We start from the raw sequence: 20014 nt of genomic DNA on the forward strand, positions 1-20014 counted from the left end.
TTGCACTGTTTTGCTTTCTTCCCCCTCTTCCCTTACTGGCAATTGAAATTCTCTGTAAAATTGGATGATAATGTGTATAACAGAGGTCCCAAACCTACTCCCCAAGTTTTACTACTGTATCCTTTTAGACTTTAATCATTTTTTTCTCCTTTTCTTGGATTATTAGTAGAGACAGGGTCTCACTGTGTTTTCCAGGCTGGTCTCCAACCCTGGGCTCAAGTAATTCTCCCATCATGACCTTCCAAAGAGCTAGGATTACAGGTGTGAACCACCATGCCTGGCCTAGTTATAAGCATAATACATAATATTATTTTAAGTAAGGTTATTAGAGTAAATTAACTGCCATAGCAACTCCCCCCAAATAGTGGCTGAAACACAGTTTATTTCTTGTTCGTTTAGCATCCAGGGTAGGTATTCCAGGTCAGCAGGAGGCTTTCCTTTATGCGGTAATTCAGAGACCTGGCTTGTGGCTCCCATATCTAGGACTTTGCCATCTGTGTGGCTAAGTCTAGGTCTCTCCAGGTTCAAGGCAGCAGGAGAGAAAGAAAGCATTGAGAAAGCACACCTCCTCTTTTCAAGACTCTGGCCTGAAAGTGGCACATTACTCCTGCTCACTTTTGGCACTGGCCAGCAAATGCAGGTCTAGCTTATGTCCAGAAGAGAGTGAGAATGGATTTTGGTGGATAGCTAGCAATCTATGCCACAGTACTTTTTTATTCTACTGCCATAACCTTTAAGAACAAAATATGAAAGTTGCTCTAGGATTACAAATTTATGTTAAACTATTCTAATTACAGAACTGAATCAACAAATATATGCCAGCCTGATGTCACCTCTTAAGAGCTTTCTCCTCTAATGCCCACTGTGCCAATAGTATTGAAGTACCCAAAGGACTGGTAGAACAGAACCCTAGTCCTAGGATTATCTGAATCCTGGTTCTAGTATGTTGTTGTAGAAAACATGAATTGTAACCCATCTGCTACAGTTTTTTTCCTTAAGAGGAGTGAGGAGGCTGATGGGACGTTAACATTTTGTAAGAGCAGGATGAACTGGGTAATATTAAAGCTATTCCTTTTTTTTTTTTTTTTTTTTGAGACAGAGTCTTGATTTGTCACTCAGGCTGGAGTGCAATGGCGCGATCTCAGCTCACTACACCCTCCGTCTCCCAGGTTCAAGGGGTTCTCCTGCCTCAGCCTCCCAAGTAGCTGGGATTACAGGCATGCACCACCATGCCCAGCTAATTTTTGTATTTTTAGTAGAGACAAGGTTTCGCCATGTTGGTCAGGCTGGTCTTGAACTCCTGACCTCAAGTGATCCTCCCACCTCAGCCTCCCAAAGTGCTAGGATTACAGGCATGAGCCACCATGCCCAGCCTTAAAGCTATTTCTTTATCAGGGTGCTGTGGCAAATTCTTCTGGTTCATAGGTCATAAGAAATGGTCTCGCTAATTTTTCATGAAGCTTAGGGTAATGATGAAAAATGCAAACATTGTAATGTGTAAGGAATATGTGTCTGGCTGTTATGCCTGAGGGAACTTTCCCTTTCTCTAACTGTGCATCAAGTCAGCTCATCTGTAAGTCCAGGTCAGGTGAGACCTAGTGTTTCATTGCTGCTCTTTCTTCTCTTTTAAGAGGACATTGTAGGACAAGAGGAGCCTGAAACTTCAAGGAAGTTCTCATGTCAAACAGATTTGGAAGCAATGTGAAAGGCTCTCATTTTTCACTTACTGTTTATACACTGGCACAGCCTTGTAGGTTCTCTCCTGAGTGCTGGTAATAAAATCCACCGAGTACTACACTCTGATCTTTCAGGCCCCAGATGTTACCTTTGGCCTTGATAAACCTCTCCAGGCTCTGTCAGAGTGGAACAAGAACACAAGTGCATCAACAGAATGATGCAACCAGGCGGTAAGGAAGAAATCAAAACAGCCTTACCTGACCTTAGCAATATCTGTGAACAGCACTTCTATTTCAGGGCTAGTGAGTAAATCCCTGAAAGAAGCCAGAGACAGGAAATGGATAATAATTGTCTGCCTCTCCGCACCACATTGTGCTACACATTCTACAGATAGGTGCGCATTCTCGCATCCTCTGCTGGTATCACTATCCACACATTGCAGAGGAAGAATTTCAGCAAGGCTAAATAGCTCCGACTGTTTAACAGCAACTGAATCACCCTTTGGTTAGAGACTCATATACAATTGATGAGTGAGGTTTATTTTTAATTTTATTTTATTTGACAGCATAAGACTATCCCATTCTCCTTACTGCTGTGACCCCTGTTGCTACCAGGGCTCTTAGCAAGTCAAGAGAGATGGGTTTCAAAGTGAGCTGACACACAGTAGGGTCTGCTGAGCCACAGGCAGCCCATTGGTAGAATAACAGACATGGAGAAAAGCTAGGGGCCTCTTAGTGTGCAGTTTTTCCAAATTGGTTCTACATATGAATAGGATAGAAATGTTTGTGACTTGTCAGGAATAACAAATCAGTGAAATCAGGAGAAAAACAAAGACTCTGCATCCTCACTTGGTGCTGAGAGGGTACTAATGGCTTTTAAAATTACAGACTCAAATATTATACATGGCAGATTTAGCCCCATGCAAAAGGAATTCTTGGAAATTAATTTTAAAATTTTTTAAAATTGTTTGTTTTAGATGGAGTTTTGCTCTTTCACCCACGCTGGAGTGAACTGGCACGATCTTGGCTCACTGCAACCTCTACCCAACGGATCAAGCAATTCTCCTGCCTCAGCTTCCCAAGTAGCGGGGATTACAGGTGCCTGCCACCATGCCCGGCTAATTTTTGTATTTTCAGTAGAGACAGGTTTCACCATGTTGGCCAGGCTGGTCTGGAACTCCTGACCTCAGGTGATCCACCCGCCTTGGTGTCCCAAAGTGCAAGGATTATAGGTGTGAGCTGCCACGCCCAGCCAAATTCCTGGAATTTTAAAGGGATGCGACTGCTAATTGTTAGAACAATGTTGTACCTGAAATACTAGCTTATTAAAAATAAAGTTGCAATGTTACTAGAAGTCCAAACTGGAGGGTAGGGAATGGGGGATGCCGGGGTTAATTCAGGCCATTTGAAGTAAGTAGAATTTCTGTTATCCATAAAATGTAATTTGGGCAATAACCTTTGGAGAGACTTGTTTAGGTAAACTCATTTGGTTACTACCAATAAAATGCAGAGATCTGAATTTTATTTGGTGCATTTAACTCCCAAAGACTGTACAACCTCAAGAACCTTGTCTTTTTTTTTTTTTTTTTTTTTTTGAGATGATCTTACTCTGTCACCTAGGCTGGAGTGCAGTGGCACAAACATGGCTCATTGCAGCCTCAACCTCTCAGGCTCAAGCAATTCTCACATATCAGCCTCCAGAGTAGCTGGGACTACAGGCATGCGCCACCACACCTGGCTAATTTGTATTTTTTTGTAGAGACAAGGTTTCTCCATGTTGCCCAGGCTGGTCTCAAACCCCTGGCCTCAGGCAATCCACCCGCCTCAGCCTCCCAAAGTGCTGGATTACAGGTGTGAGCCACTGTGCACCCAGCCAAAGAACCATGTGTCTTGAGATATCTGTCCCAGTTCATTTCTTCAGAGTTCCAGAGGAGACAGCTCCAACCAGTCCTTGTAACATCTCCTGCCTCCCTACTCTGCTCTCACGTTGCCTCCATGACAGATAGGTTTCTCAGAGGCAGTGAGGACCATGACTGAGAAAGACAGGGGCACAGATAGTGGCACTGGGGACTCAAGGAAAGTGACTGTGGGGATCCAGGCCAGTCACTTTGGAACATATCCATCTAACATACACCAGCGTTAACCTCGAGAGCAAATGATACAAATATGGTGTTAATAGATGCCTTTGCATGAATGTGATCCTTGAGTTAAAATATATATATGAATACAAAATACACTTGAAAATTTAGTTCAAGATAGTAACTGAGATGATTTACAACACCAGTTATATGTTTCCTGCTAATTGGCTCTCCAGCTACATCTGTCCTTCTTGCCTAAGGAGAACAGATGCTGTCATCTTCTAAAGATAGGCTTTGGAATGTACACCCCTCTGAACCAAACTCATGTCAACCCTCTGAGCACCTGTAGACCATGATGAGCCAGCTCAGGCTTTCTCAGACAGACTGTCAGCTGATGGCACCCTAGTACACCCTAGAACCCGGTTCCAGCACAGGCAGGGGTGGAGGTAAGAGGAGGATTGCTCTGGCTTCATGAAGTCACATAACCATATCCATTCAGAATGAGACTGTTGAGCTCCTCTGAGAAGACAAGACCTGCTATTGTTAACATGTTGATAAAACTTCAGTCTTTCCAGTAGCTAACAAGAAGAAATAGCAACAGTCCCCAGGAATAAAATACTGTTCTTTAGAGCATGTGATGTTTGAAAATTGTTTACACCTTGGTGCAGTGCTCTATACCTGTAATCCCAGCACTTTGGGAGGCTGATGCAGGTGGATCACTTGAGGTCAGGAGTTCGAGACCAGCCTGGCCAACATGGTGAAACCCTGTCTCTACTAAAAATATAAAAATTAGCTGGACATGGTAGCACATGCCTGTAGTCCCAGCTACTTGGGTGGCTAAGGTAGGAGAATCACTTGAACCCAGGAGGCAGAGGTTGCAGCGAGGTGAGATCGCACCACTGCATTCCAGCCAGGGAGACAAAGTGAGACCCCATCTCAAAAATAATAATAATAATAATAATAATAATAATAATAATAATAATGGTTACACTCTGCCTTGTTCCAGAAAGAATTTTTAAAAAGACACATCAGGCTGGTGACTACAGCTTTGCAAATTACCAGTTTTGATGGGTAGCTCCCTGCCCCAGACCCTGGGCTAGCATCCTGGTGAGTCTGCCCAAGAAACCTCAAAGCAGCAGACTGCATTCCCTACTACTTTGGGCTGAAAGCACAGAATACTCAGACAGCCTCAGTTAGCCAAATGCTACACTGGATGCAAAGAAAAGAAGCCCTGCCATCTGCCCACTAACTTCCTAGGACAGTCCAGATCTCTAGTCAGGTTCAGTTTCTAAACCTGTCCTACCTCACATAGTGGTTTCAATGAGATAACAAGGAAAGACCTGACACATGCTAGAGATTACAGATTAGTTCAACTGGATGAGGCATCTTTGTGGTTTTTCTCCCCACCCTATCCTTTTCCTTTTTCTTGAAACTGATGGTGTAACCTAAGACTTCCCAAAATCTGTAATATTGCTATGTCATTTTAATAAAACAGTTTCTGGTGAGAAGTAGCAAACAGGCTGGCCGTGGTGGTTCACGCCTGTAATCCCAGCACTTTGGGGTCCAAGGCAGGAGGATTGCTTGAGGCCAGAGTTCAAGACCAGCCTAGGCAACATAGCAAGACCCCATCCCTACTAGAAAAAAAAAGAAGTGGCAAACAAATGCAGACCCACTGCTTTCTCACTGGAACGGCTCTTAAAGAGTCCTGCTCTCACACATAGTTTGAATTTCCTGCATTCCCTATAAAAGAATATAAAGGCAAGGCCAAGTAAATCTTAGAACACCGCTTCTCTGAAATCCCTAACCACAATGCCACAACCTGCAGTGACTCAACTCTTGGGTCACACAGGAAGGTGTTTTCTACTTCTTTTTCTAGGCTGTGGTTCTCTTCTCTTGGCATAGAGGAGGGAGCCAGAAAGGGTCCATTTTTCTTCCCTTCAAAGCTGAGCATTACCACATATATTTATTCTCAATAGTGGATTACAGGTGTGAGCCACCGTGCGCCCAGCCAAAGAACCATGTGTCTTGAGATATCTGTCCCAGTTCATTTCTTCAGAGTTCCAGAGGAGACAGCTCCAACCAGCCCTTGTAACATCTTCTTCCTTCAAGGTTTGGTCATTAATAGAGAGGGATGAGTAAATGTATTCAAAGATTAAATTATTTAAGCCAACCACTGTAATCTCTTAGGTTCTGCCTCTGAATTGTACTAATTTGGATATTAAAATAACAATGCCACATCTGTCTAAACTAACTAGAGGTCAGCCTTACTTGAAGAAAGCAGTCATTATCTACTGATGTCCCGGTTTAAAAATGTATCTCAAAAAAGGGAGCAATAACTCGTCATTACTACCTATTAGCGTTTTTGGTTTTGGTTTTTTTTTTTGTTTTGGTTTTTTTTTGAGACAGGGTCTGGTTCTGTTGCCCAAGCTGGAGTGCAGTGGTGTGATCTCAACTCACTGCAACCTCCGTCTCCTGGGCTCAAGCCATCTTCCCACCTCAGCCTCCCAAGTAGCTGGGACTACAGAAGCGCACTACCACACCCAGCTAATTTTTTTTTTTTTTTTTTTTTTTTTGGTAGAGATAGGGTTTTGCCATGCTACCCAGGCTGGTCTTGAACTCCTGGGCTTAAGTGATCCACCTACCTTGGCCTCCCAAAGTGCTGGGGTTACAGGTGTGAGCCATCACATCCGGCCCCTACTAGTATGTAGCTTGCAAGAGTTAAAGTTTGATATATGGCAGTTATCCTTTGAGTCATACATTTTTAAAAATCTGGGAGACCAGGTGGCTTCTAAGTAGCAGATCATTTTCAGAGAAACAAAATACTGGTTCGGGAAGACTCATCAAGGGTTGTGATGTGAATGAAGTTACAGGAGAAAGCTAAGATGCTTTGCTCCCTCTTTTCCTTCAACAAAAATATACTGTGTGCCTAGCACTCCGCCAAATCCTAGGGATGCAGAAATAAGGTATGGTGCAGACTTCAAGGAGCTCACAGGCTGGTGAGATGTCAGGCAGAGAAAGTGGCAGCCCAGCCCAGTGCTAACTGCTATGAACCAGCTGTGCAAAGGGTGTGGCGGGAACAGAGATCCAGGAAGAGAAGGGTCAGGAGAACTTCTCAGAAGCAGCAATATCTGAGTCTGGAAGACATTAGCCAGGAATAAGAGAAGAGGAGGAAATGCTTACTGCAGAGGAGAGAATACCTTCAGCCCTATAGAAAAATGCACAATTCCTCTGAACCCAGAGTGCACCTAGAGGACTGCAAAGAGATGCGGCAGGAGGAGGGGGCAAGGCCCAGATCCTAAATATGGTGGGGAACAACTATGGTTTCTAAGCCAGGAAGACAAATCAAATCTGCATTTTGGATCTAGTGCTCAGACAGCAGTGTAGAAAATGACCTGGAGAAGCAAAGTGCCACAGGAAGCTAAAGAAAGAAATGAGAGGGAACAGAGAATCTAGCAATAGAGGGGCATGGGAAGGGAGGGAGAAGATGGTAAGTTCAGTCTGGGATATATTGACATTGACATGTTAGAGACTATCCTGTTGAAAGTACATGGAGACAGGTTAATGGATAATTCTAGGCAATAGTCAGTGGCTCACAGTATCACTGAAATGTCACCTCTGATGAAGTATACATCACCATAGAACATGTCGTAGAACACAGGGCTCTAAACAGAGAAATTCTGCAGACAAATGACCTAGATTCTTCTACAAATAAACTGCAAAGAAGAAAAAAAAAAGAGAGAACCTATAAAAGTCTTAAAATATAAAGCAATATGGACCTTACTTGAATTCAACTCAAACTTAAACACACACACACAAAAAAAAAGAAACCTAAAAAGTGTAACTTAATCAGGCAATGTGAATAATACTAATTAAAAATTAAGAGGCTTAATTCTCCCTGTTGAAAATAAAGAAAGAGACCTCCCTTCCTTGTATTTCATAATTTCTCTATGCTTTTCAAACTTATGTGAATCTTCACAATGACTAAATAGGCCTCTCACAAGTCTCACAACGCAGGAATGTTTCTTCAAGGACCCAGGGAGCCATGTCCTGGAGATGCACACATTTAGGGAGATAGTGTCTCAACCTCTCAGTTCCTACAGAAGGGTAAGAGCCTAACTCCCATGGGTACAGATGGTGAACACCTTGCTCCAATTTGCAAAACCACCTCCTATGTTAAGATACGAGAAGTCTGTTTCCCTTCTGAGTGGCCATAATAAAGTTAGGATACACTGTGTGTGATAAAAGATGCTGTCCAGTCCATGAAACAAGATATCTGATTTACTCCAAAATGGTCTGGAGGTGGTGTAAAAAACATTGCCTCGTATTGGTGATGATGCTGGCTGATGGATATATCAAGTCAGTTATGTTACCATCTCTACTTTCATTATGTTCGAACACTTCCATAACAAAAAGTTAAAAAGATGAGCTACATGGAAGACATCTGTATACAGGTTTGCAGTTAGGAGGAAAAATAAGTATTAGAGATAAAGTTTTTGCTGGGCATAGTGGCTCATGCCTGTAATCCCAACACTTTGGGAGGCTGAGGCGGGAAGATTGCTTGCATCCAGGAGTTTGAGACCAACCTGAGGCAACACAGTGAGACCTCATCTCTAAAACAAAAAGAAAAAAAGAAACAAAATTAGCTAGGCATGGAGGCACAAGCCTATGGTCCAAGCTACCTGGGACACTGAGGTGGGAGAATTACTTGAGCCCACAAGGTAGAGGCTGCAGTGAGCCAAGATGACACCACTGCATTCTGGCCTGGATGACAGAGCAAGACCCTGTCTCAAAAAATTAAAAAAAAAATAGAACTTTGGGTGGCATCAGCATACAGGTGACAGTAAAGCCATGGAAGCAAATTGCCAACCAAGACAGGATAAAGCAGGAGAATCAAGGACAGAATCCTGAGAACACCAACATGTAAGGAGTAGGTAGAAAAAGAGGATGTAGGCCAGATGCAGTGGCTCACACCCGTAATCCCAACGCTTTGGAAGGACCGAGGCAGGAGGATCACATGAGGTCAGGAGTTCAACACCAGCCTGGACAACATAGTGAGACCCTGTCTCTAAAAAAAATAAGTTAGCTGGTGTGGTGGCATGTGCCTGTAGTTCCAGCTACTTGGGAGGCTAAAGTGGGAGGATCGCTTGAGCCTGGGAGGTCGAGGCTGTAGTGAGCTGAGATTGTACCACTGTACTCTAGCGTGGGTGACAGAGTGAGACCCTGTCTCAAAAAAAAAAAAAAAAAAAGGATTTACTAGAGGAATTTGAAAAGTTGAAGCCAAGAGAGAATAGTGTTGGTTTCAATAAAGAAAGCAAGATTAGTGGTGTAAATAAAGTGAATATTATACTGTTCATCTTATTAGGAAGTAGGTCAGATACTGCAGCAATACTAGGTTTACTGCAATGATGGCCTACGAAGCCACATTATAACAAGCTGAAATGTGAAAGGGCAATGAGAAAGCCAGGAAGTCGGCTCTGAAGAAAAACAAAATAACTGGACAACAGCTAGAGGGCTACCTAAGGTCAAGAGGGATGGTGGAGGGTAAGGGTTGCACAATTAATTACCAAAAGGACAGGTTAGGAGAGAAGAGCCATGACACGAGGTGAGAGGAGGGATAATGCTGGAGCAGGGACTGTCGGAGGGGAGGGGGTCTAGAGTATAGGTAGAGGCACTGCCGAGTGTTAGTTACCCAAAATTCATTCTTCCCTTTTTCCACAGAGAAAAGGCTTTTAGCTGGGAGCATAACCTCTTAGAATAGACTACATTCTACATGCTACATGGGGCGGGTGCAGAGGCTCACACTTGAGGCTGAGGAAGGTAGATCACAAGGTCAGGAGTTCAAGACCAGACCAGCCTGGCCAAGATAGTGAAACCCCATCTCTACTGAAAATACAAAAAATTAGCTGGGCGCAGTGGCAGGTGCCTGTAATCTCAGCTACTATGGAGGCTGAGGCAGAGAATTGCTTGAACCTGGGAGGTGGAGGTTGCAGTGAGCCGAGATCATGCCACTGCACTCCAGCCTGGGTGACAGAGTGAGACTCCGTCTAAAATAAATAAATCAATAAATAAACAAACAAACAAACGAACAAACTACATTTACTAACCTCACTTGTAACTGGATGTGGTCATGTGAACTAGTTCTGGACAATAAGATAAGCAGAAGTGTCCCGCAGCAACTTCTTGGGAGGGGAAGAGAACTGCTGTTGCCCCTTTCTTTGTTCATTCTTCCATCCTGCTGCTGAGGCTACAGCCATCTGGCACCATTAGGCAGAGGCCTTGCCAGTAGCACCAGATAAGAATCTAGGTCTGAACTTAAAGGAACAGAACCGCAAAACCAGCTCTGGACTACTTTCCAAACTGTTTGAGAGTCAAATGAACTATTTTTCTTTCCACTGTTACTTTCGAGCCCTTACCATGGGCACTCTTATCTATGGTATCCATTTCAATGGCAAAAACTGCAATTATTTTTGCAACAGCCTAAGACAGGAACTAGACTCTCATCCTCTAAAGAGGGTGTTAAAAAAGGTTCTGTCAATACAACTGATTTGGGGGATGACAGGGAGAAAGCTGAGAGAGTCCCTACCCAAGTTGGAAAAGCATGAGCTTGAGGATCATGAGATGGCTGTGGTGGGAAATGAGGGAAGGAAGACCCTGAGAATGAGGGCTCTTCAGAAGCTGGAGGTGAAGATCATACATTTAGGATGATTTTTTAAAGATTTTTGAAACTATTTATATTTTTGTTTTTCAGATGATCACTTTTAAGTGGACTTTCTGTAACAATGTATAACTCAAAAATTTGCCAAGTATCTATCTGATCCACACAAATCCTAAGAAAGGTTTTCTGTGTAGTCTTCGTTAACGCAAGTCTTTGCGAATGTTTCACTTTTACTGTAGGACCTTGAATACATTTCACAATAATGAAGCTATAAAGTTTTTATGCAGTGCATTCATTATAAACTATAAATAACATTTCTATTAAAAAGAAAGCTGGGTAGTTCAGTTTCTTTCTTTGTAATAAGAGCCAAGAAGACTGAGAAGTTGATTGGACAAGGTTCTTAATTCCTTCTCAACTCTACTACTGACCTTGGGAAAGTTTCTGAATCTCCTCAGGTCATACTTTGTTTTTTGGTTTTTTTCCTCTCTTTTTGACACCAGAGTACAGTGGTGCCATCTTGGCTCACTGCAACCTCTGCCTCTTGGATTCAAGCAATTCTCCTGCCTCAGCCTCCAGAGTAGCTGGGATTACAGGCACCCGCCACCATGCCCAGTTAATTTTTGTATTTTTAGTAGACACAGGGTTTCACCATGTTGGCCAGGTTGGTCTCGAGCTCCTGACTTCAGGTGATCCACCCGCCTCGGCCTCCCTAACTGCTGGGATTACAGGCCTTATGAGTCACCACGCCCTGCCCCCATAGTTTCCTTTTTTTAAAAAAATTATCAGCATTTATTTACAGATCAAAACAATGCGCTGAATAACAAATTGAAGAGTTTTCAGATATACTGCATTATGTTCATATACAGCATTATGTTCCTAAGAAGCCAGAACTTCAAGTGACCTTCCTCGTTCTTAATATACATTCTATATTTAAATGTTTCTTCTTAAATTGTGATAATATACCTAAAATTAAGTTTAGTAGCATTAAGTACCATTCATATTATTGTGTAACTAACCATCACTACCATCATCCATCTCCAGAACTCATCTTGCAAAACAAACTCTGTACCCATTAAGCAATGATTAACTCCCCATTTCCTTCTCCCACCAAGTCCTAGTAACTGCTATTCCACTTTGTTTTTATAAATTGGACTACTCTAAAAACTTCATATAAATGGAATCATGCTGTATTTGTTCTTTTGTACCTGGCTTATTTCACTTAGCATAATGTCCTCAAAGTTCACCCATATTGCAGCATATGTCAGGTTTCTTTGTTTTGTTTCTTAAACAGAGATGAGGCTTTATTCTGTTGTCCATGCTGCTGGACTGGAATGCAGTGGTATGATCACAGCTCACTGCAGCCTCAACCTCCTGGGCTCAAGCAATATTCCTGCCTGAGCCTCCAGAGTAGCTAGGACTACATGCATGCACCAGCACACCTGGCTTTTTGTGTGTGTGTGTGTGGAGATGGGGTCTCGCTAAGTTGCCCAGGCTGGTCTCAAACTCCTGGACTCAAGCAATCGTCCCGCTTCAGCCTCCCAAAGTGCTGGGATTACAAGCGTAAGCCACCCCACCCAGCCCTGCTTTTTAAAGACTGAATAATAGTCCATTATATGTATGTACCACATTTTGTTTCTCCATTCATCCATCAATGAACACTTGGGTTACTTCCACCTTTCGGCTATTGTTAATACTGCTGTGAACATGGGTACGCAACTACTTCAAGATCCTGTTTTCATTCCTTTTGGGTACATACCCAGAAGTGGAATTGCTAAATCATATAGTAATTCTATTTTTAATTTTTAGAGGAGTTGCCATACTGTTTTCCATAGCAGCCCCATTTTATGTTCCTACCAATAGTGTACAAGAGTTTCAATTTCTCCACATCTTCATCAACACTTCTTATTTTCTGTTTTGATAGTAGCCATCCTCATGGCTGAGGTGGTCAAAATTTGCTTTTTACAAATTTTGAAAATGGGATAATAGCAAATGCCTAGCACAGTGTCTAGAAGATGGTAAATGTTAAGTATCAAAAACTTTTGATAAGAGGTATTAAGTTAAATAAAAGGTATTAAGTTAAAATCTTTTCTGTCATAAATGGGAAATATACGACTACATTGAAATTTGCCAAATCCCAATAGTGTCTATTATAGATTTCCCTCTATGCAGGCACATCACTGAGTTTTCACTAAGGCATTAGCAAATTACTGATTATGTATTCACCTCCTGAAAGAAATCTGCAGCCGAGCACAGTGGTGCACATCTGTAATCCCAGCTACCCAGAAAGCTGAGACAGGAGGCTTGCTTGAGCCCAGAAGTTTGAGGCAGTAGTGTACTATGATTTTGTCTGGGAATAGCCCTCGCACTCCAGCCTGGGCAACATAGTGAGACCTATCTATAAAATAAAATAATCTGCAATATAAAGGAGGCCCAGAAAATGAAAAGCTTGAACCCAAAGAAACAGGTCACTATTAGTGACATTCCATGTGGGATTGGAGTGGGCCCTAAAGTGATGCCACTTATCAGCTCATGCCTCAGCTCCTATTCTTCTGCTACAGGTGGCCCATCCCCCAAGGGGACTGTGGCACAGATGAGGTCCAAAGCAGGTTTGGTCTTTGCTAGATCTCTAAAGGAAATATAAGGCCAATTTGCTAGACATTTACTTTTCCAAATACATATCAGAATGACTTTAGAAATCGAAGAACCCAGCACTTTACTAACCTTAAACAAACAAGCTCATTCCAATAATTTAGCTTCCAGTCACATATGCAGACCCTAGGCAAAGACTTTTTTGCGGGGAGTGGGACAGATGCTGTACTTTCATTTCTTCCTTGCTGTGGAAATAGACTCTTAAAAAATGTAGAGATGGGGTCTTGCTACATTGTCCAGGCTGATCTTAAACTCCTGGCCTCAAGTAATCTTCCCACCTTGGCCTCCCTAAGTGCTGGACTGACAGGCATGAGCTACTATGCCTTGACAATTGTTTAATAGAAGAGTGTGAATGGCGGAGGCAGAAGGTTTGGTGGATCATACAGCCCTACACTCTCTTCAGAAACATCACTAATATTTGCTGTTGAGTCAACCTAGCAACCAATTCTTGTCCCAAAGATATAACACGGTTCAAAAGGCACCTCAGAGACGCCATTTTCATCTCTTTTCAATGCCCAAAACTAAAGCTTAAAAATATCCATATCTATCAACAGACATGATTTGTAGTGTGTCTTTATTGTATATTTCATAAAATATAAACACATAAAACTTACGTAACAGATAGTTGTAAACACCCTGTAGTTACTACCCAAGTCACAAAATAGATCAATATTAGCAATTCAGAAGTTTCATATATATATATATCTCCTTACTGATCACAATTGCCTAGTTTTTTAATTATTGAGATATAATTCACATACCATAAAATTCATCCCTTTAGAATTTATAATTCAGTGCTTTCTAATATATTCAAGAAGTTGTGCAGCCATCGACACTATGTAATTCCACAACAGTTCCATCACCCTTCAAAAAGAAACCCATGCCCTTTAGCAGTCATTCCTAGCTCCTGGGAACCACTAATCTCCTTTCTGTCTCTATGGCTTTGTCTATTCTAGACAGTTCATATAAATGGAATCATATAATATGTGGCCTTCTGTGTCTGCCTTCTTTCACTTAGCATGTTTTCTAGGTTCATCCATGTTGTAGCATAAATTAGTACTTCATTCCATTTATGGCTGAATAATACTCCATTGTATGGATATGTCAAATTTTCCTCACCTATTCAATTAATGTACATTTGAGTTTCCACATGTTGACCATTATGAATAATGCTATAAATATTTGTATATAAGTTTTTGTGTGGCCAGGTGCAGTGGCTCATGTCTATAATCCCAGCACTTTGGGAGGCTGAGGCAGGTGGATCACTTGAGGCTAGGAGTTTGAGACCAACCTGGCCAATATGGCAAATTTAAAAACACAAAAGTTAGCTGGGCATGGTGGCGCTTACCTGTGGTCCCAGGTACTCAGAAGGCTGAGGCCGAGATTGCACCACTGCACTCCAGCCTGGGTGAAAGGGCGAGAATTTGTCTTAAAAGAAGAGTTTGTGTGAATATGTGTTTTGAATTCTGTTAGGTATATACATAGGAATGGAATTGCTTGAGGATACAGTAACTATACATTTAACTTTGAGGGTCTGCCAAACTGTTTTCCAAAGTGGCTGCACAGTTTTACATTCACACCAGTAGTGTATGACAGGTCCAATCTTTTTACACCCTCACCAATACTTGGTATTGTCTGTCTTTTTTATCATAGCCATCCTAGTGGGTGTGAAATGTTATTTCCTTGTAGCTCCCACCCCCGCCCCCTCCGAGACAGAGTCTCACTCTGTTGCCCAGGCTGGAATGCAGTGGTACGATCTCTGCTCACTGCAACCTCCACCTCCTGGGTTCAAGTGATTCTCTCGCCTCAGCCTCCTGAGTAGCTGGGACTACAGGCGTGTGCCACCACATCCGGCTAATTTTTGTATTTTTTAGTAGAGATGGAGTTTCACCATGTTGATCAGGCTGGTCTCGAACTCCTGACCTCAAATGATCTGCCCACCTCAGCCTCCCAAAGTACTCGGATTACAGGTGTGAGCTGCCACACCCGGCCATTGTAGTTTTTAATTTGCATTTCTGTAATGACTAATGTGTTTATTGCCCATTTGTATAAATTATTTGGAGAAGTGGCTAATTAAATCTATTGCTAATTTTTAAATTGGGTTGTCTTTTTACAGTTGTTATTTTATTTATGTTTGCTGAACACTACAATCCTACCAGGTATACGATTTGCAAATATTTTGCCCATTCTATGGGCAGTCTTTTTACCTTCTTTTCTTTTGTTTTCCATTACATTGATGAAGTCTTTCTACTTTCTTGATAGTGCTCTTTGAAACATAGATATATTTAATTTAGGTAAGTCCAATTTAATTTTTGTCATTTGTGATTTTGGTAGGATATCTAAGAAACCAACACCTGACCCAAGGTCACAAAAATCCAGTCCTGTGTTCTCTAACAGTTATATGGTTTCAGCATTACATTTAGGACTTTGGTCCATTTTGAGTTAATTTTCATATATGGTGTGAGATAGGGATTTTTTTTTTTTTTTTTTTTTGGTATGTGGATATCCAGTTATCCCAGCACCATTTACTGAAGACTATTCTTTCCTTACTGATTTGTGTTGGTCAAATAAAGACAACCTTGTGAGTGGACAATTTTAGGAAACCACCAGACCAGTCAAATGGCAATTTTCTGGGGATGGTCTATGAGGAGTATTAACTCTGTTCTCCCTTTTCCAGTAACTGCCAGCCTCCTGGTTTCACTGTGATTGCAGGCTATTGGTTGTCCAGGCTACAGCTGATCTGGGAAAAGGCAGCATGGGAACAGGGCAAGTTAAAATGCCACAAATCTTAACGTTCTTACGGAGATTCAACATTTTTCCTGAATAAATGCTCCCCAGATTGCTGCAAGCCTTTGGTTAATTTCCAGAGTTCTGAAAAAGCTGATTCTGATCATTTTTGCCAGTGTTCTTGATATAATTTGGCTCTGTGTTCCCACCCAAATCTCATGTTGAATTGTAACCCCCAATGTTGGAGGTCTGGCCTGGTGGGAGGTGATTGGATCATGGGGGTTGTTTCTAATGGTTTAGCACCATCTCCCTAGTACTGTCTCATGATAGAGTTCTCATGAGATCCGGTTAAAAGTGTGTAGCACCTCCCTCTTCGCTCTCTTCCTCCTGGTCCCGCCATATAAGACGTGCTTGCTTCCCCCTTCACCTTCCGCCATGATTATAATTCTCCTAGGGCCTCCCCAGAAAAGAAGCCTGTACAGCCTGCAGAACCATGAGTCAATTAAACCTCTTTTCTTTTTAAATTACCCAGTCTCAGGTGTGTCTTTACAGAAGTACAAGAACAGACTAATACAGTTCTCATTCCTTTTATGGAGGCCCTACACCACCATTTTCAATGGTGTCATTATACAGTATTTTAAAACAACACAGATTTCCCATTAAAATGCAAATTTCTCACTTTTCTTGAAAAACTGGAGAAAAGAGTACAAGGCCTACGCCTTCTCACATGGTAACAGGTGGCTAGAGTTCACAAATTACCATGGTTCTCAGAGCTAACCAAAATCAGGTGCAGATATACTGCTCCTCAGCCTTGCCAGAACAATGCCTTTTCATTTCTCTTCAGGCCCTCTTAAGCCCAGGAGTTCGGGACCAGTCTGGGCAACATAGTGAGACCCTGGCTCTATGAAAGAAAAAAAAATTATCCAGGCATACTCGCATGTGTCTGTAGTCCCAGCTACTCAAGAGGCTAAAGTGGGAGGATCGCTTGAGTCCAGGAGGTTGAGACTGCAGTAGGCTGTGACTATGCCACTGCAGTCCAGCCTGAGTGACAGAGTGAGACCCTCTCTCAAAGAAAAATAAAAGATGGCTGGGAGCAGTGGCTCACTCCTGTAATCCCAGCACTTTGGGAAGCCTATATGGGCGGATCACCTGAGGTCAGGAATTCGAGACCAGCCTGGCCAACATGGTGAAACCCCGACTCTACTAAAAATACAAAATTTAGCTGGGCACAGTGGCACACACCTGTAATCCCAGCTACTCGTTGAGGTTGAGGTTGAGGCAGGAGAATTGCTTGAACCCGGGAGGCAGAGGTTGCAGTGAGCCAAGATCGCACCACTGCACTCCAGCCTGGTGACACAGCGAGACTCCGTCTCAAAAAAAAAAAAAAAAAGGAAAGGTTACCTGAGAGAACTATTGAGTGTCCTTAGTAAGCCCAAGGAAATAAAACAAGCCCAGGCACTAAGTCAAATACATTCATTTGAGAGAAAACAGGAAGTTTAACTCATGCTATGTTAACACCGGCAGCCTGTGACATCAGAGCAAAGGCAAGGAACAAAGGGATTGTGGAAGTTACCTTTCCATGAGTCTCTCGTTCGAAATTTGACCCATGCTGTTTATTTGAAAGTGCTCAAAACACTCAAGTTATTTTGGTACTGTTTAGGAATAGAGCAATTGAAATGTCTCTTGGTACTTTTCTCCAACATATTCCAGATTAGCCAAAGCCACATGCTAGAAATCTGCTGAGAGCCACAGTTTTATTTAATAGGCTATGAGATTCTATTTCAGACTGCTGGTGATACTGAGCTACCAATCAGCTACACAGTAAGGATATAATTGTACAATTAAATATATCTGAGAAAAAAGTCAAAGGGAAAGCCACATAAACTGAAACTTCACCACTACTTTAGGTTGGAGTTTAGAGAGGAAGCAGTAGGGGAGTAGTAGTTGCAGGAGAATGGCTTCCCCTGCACTGGAGTGGAAAAATACCAAGAGCTGTGACAGGAAAGGAAGTCTACAAAGCATGAGTAAGAGAAGCTGCTACAAATGCGCCCTTCCCCCTCATTCAGCAGCCTCAGCTGATTATTATAGAGGTCTCCTCCAGAAGAGACTGAAACCGCTTCTTGTCAGGAGTCTCTTGTGGCAGAACCTACAGATGGTAGAGCAATTGGAGCAATGCTTGGCCAAGTTCAGATGGACTGCAGAGATGTCTCCAGGATTTAAAAATAGTGATAACCAGAGATTGTCGTCTTCAGTGTAAAATTATTCTTTTAAAAAGGCAATGTGTACAAGCTATTTTAAGAGACAGTATGCTCATTTATAGGCAGGAATAAAAACCTCCTTCCATTAGGTAACTTGCGACACATTAAAAGAAGACTAAATCTTAGTAGTTTGTCTTTAATCTTCGGTGGTGAACTTGGAGAGTTATTAAAATGACTAAGAGATGCCTTAGTAAAGAAGAAACTGCAATAGTTTAATAAAGAAATAAGGTCTGAGTATTGAATCCAAGTCACCATATCCATATGTAGGTGAAGGTAAATGAAGGACACCTGAACTCAAGGTGGTTTCAGTGACTTCATTATTCCTGTCTTTTGGAAGGAGATGACCAGTCTTTTGGACTGGACTTATGACCAGCAGATAAGATTTCAGAGCAACAGTGGGGAGTTAACTTAGATTCTGTGTTATTATCTCCATAATCTCCGTGCTGCCTCACATTTTGCTCTTATATCACCGGAAAAGATATGTGAATGATCCAAACATAAACAGAGCAAATGGCCTTGAATGGAGGCTAGAAACATTCAGATTGGATATAAAGAAGAACCTTCCTGCCATAAATGTATTTATTTATTTGAGATGGAGTCTCACTCTGTTGCCCAGGCTAGAGTGCAGTGGCACAATTTTGGCTCACTGCAACCTTTGCCTCCCAGGTTCAAGCAATTCTTCTGTCTCAGGCTCCTGAGTAGCTGGGACTACAGGTGCATGCTACTATGCCTAATTTTTGTATTTTTAGTAGAGAAGGGATTTCACCATATTGGTCAGGCTGGTCTCGAACTCCTGACCTCAGGTGATCCACCCACCTCAGCCTCCCAAAGTGCTGGGATTACAGGCATGAACTACCGTGCCCTGCTTATAAAGGTATTCAAATTTGGTGCTGTTACTAAAAGAAGGGTTCTCCCTTACTATAGAAATGGCATTTATAGCTGGGCACAGTGGCTCACGCCTATAATCCCAGCACTTCGGGAAGCTGAGGTGGGCGGATCACCTGAGATCAGGAGTTCAAGACCGGCCTGACCAACATGGTGAAACCCCATGTCTACTAAAAATACAAAAATTAGCCAGGTGTAGTGGCACACACCTGTAATTCCAGCTACCTGGGAGGAGAATCGCTTGAACCCAGAAGGTGGAGGTTGCAGTGAGCCAAGATTGCACCATTGCACTCCAGCCTAGGTGATGGAACAAGACTCCATGTCAAAAAAAAAGACAAAAAAGAACTTGGAAAACACAGATCTAAGCCTATTAGTTCTATAAGATTAATGAGTCTATAAGACCTATATTACTGCTTCCAGTAATAAAGATATTAACCCTAGAGAGGAAATAATTTGAAGACAGGAAACTGGTGAGACTGACAAATCATAAGCATCTCAAGATTGAGTTAGGAAAATGGAATTTTAAGGGGAAAGGTTGACTATGCAGTTGAAGCTGGAGTTAGTGTTCTTAGCATCACTTGCATTCACTGGCAGCTGTTCAGACCTTGCCTCACTCTACCACCTTGCCTTTCACACACTCTTTATTGCACGAGGACTTTCCCTGATGACTCCTTGATAGATCTTAAGCTGTAGATGGAATCCAAAGGAGGATGCCGGATGTGGCAGACTGTTCCCAAACACAAAGCTGTGTGGTTCCTGGATGTCAGAGAAAAAGATTCTGAAATACTCTATTACTAGTCCTGCACTGATATCTAAAAATCTAATCACTTACCCAGACTGGAGAGCCTTTTCATCAAGCCAGCTTCTCTTATGGCAGCGGGACCATGTTCCACTCCTTTTCTTTTCTGTCAATCACAAAAATTACAGTTAGAGAAGATGACTGAAAAAACCACTTTGGTACACTTAGTTCCCAGCAGGTTCCCCTGAAAACCTGTGACAGCATCAGCCCTTCTATCTATGACTGTCCTTCTAACTCCATTGTTGGAATCACATCAGCTGCCCAAGCCAAGACGGGAGAGGCTGAGC

At 42.3% G+C, this 20014-nt stretch overlaps 1 protein-coding gene across 1 annotated transcript in view; it reads right to left on the reverse strand.

Moving 5' to 3' along the window:
- ARG2 (arginase 2) overlaps positions 1–20014 on the reverse strand; it is a 34372-nt gene that overhangs the window by 13192 nt on the left and 1166 nt on the right. The window contains exon 2 of the mRNA XM_003901954.5: positions 19761–19833. Coding sequence (XP_003902003.2) covers positions 19761–19833 — 73 coding nt within the window. The remainder of the gene's footprint in view (positions 1–19760; positions 19834–20014) is intronic.

The sequence above is a fragment of the Papio anubis genome, chromosome 7, assembly GCF_008728515.1.
Source record: "Papio anubis isolate 15944 chromosome 7, Panubis1.0, whole genome shotgun sequence".
Classification (NCBI taxonomy): Eukaryota; Metazoa; Chordata; class Mammalia; order Primates; family Cercopithecidae; genus Papio; species Papio anubis.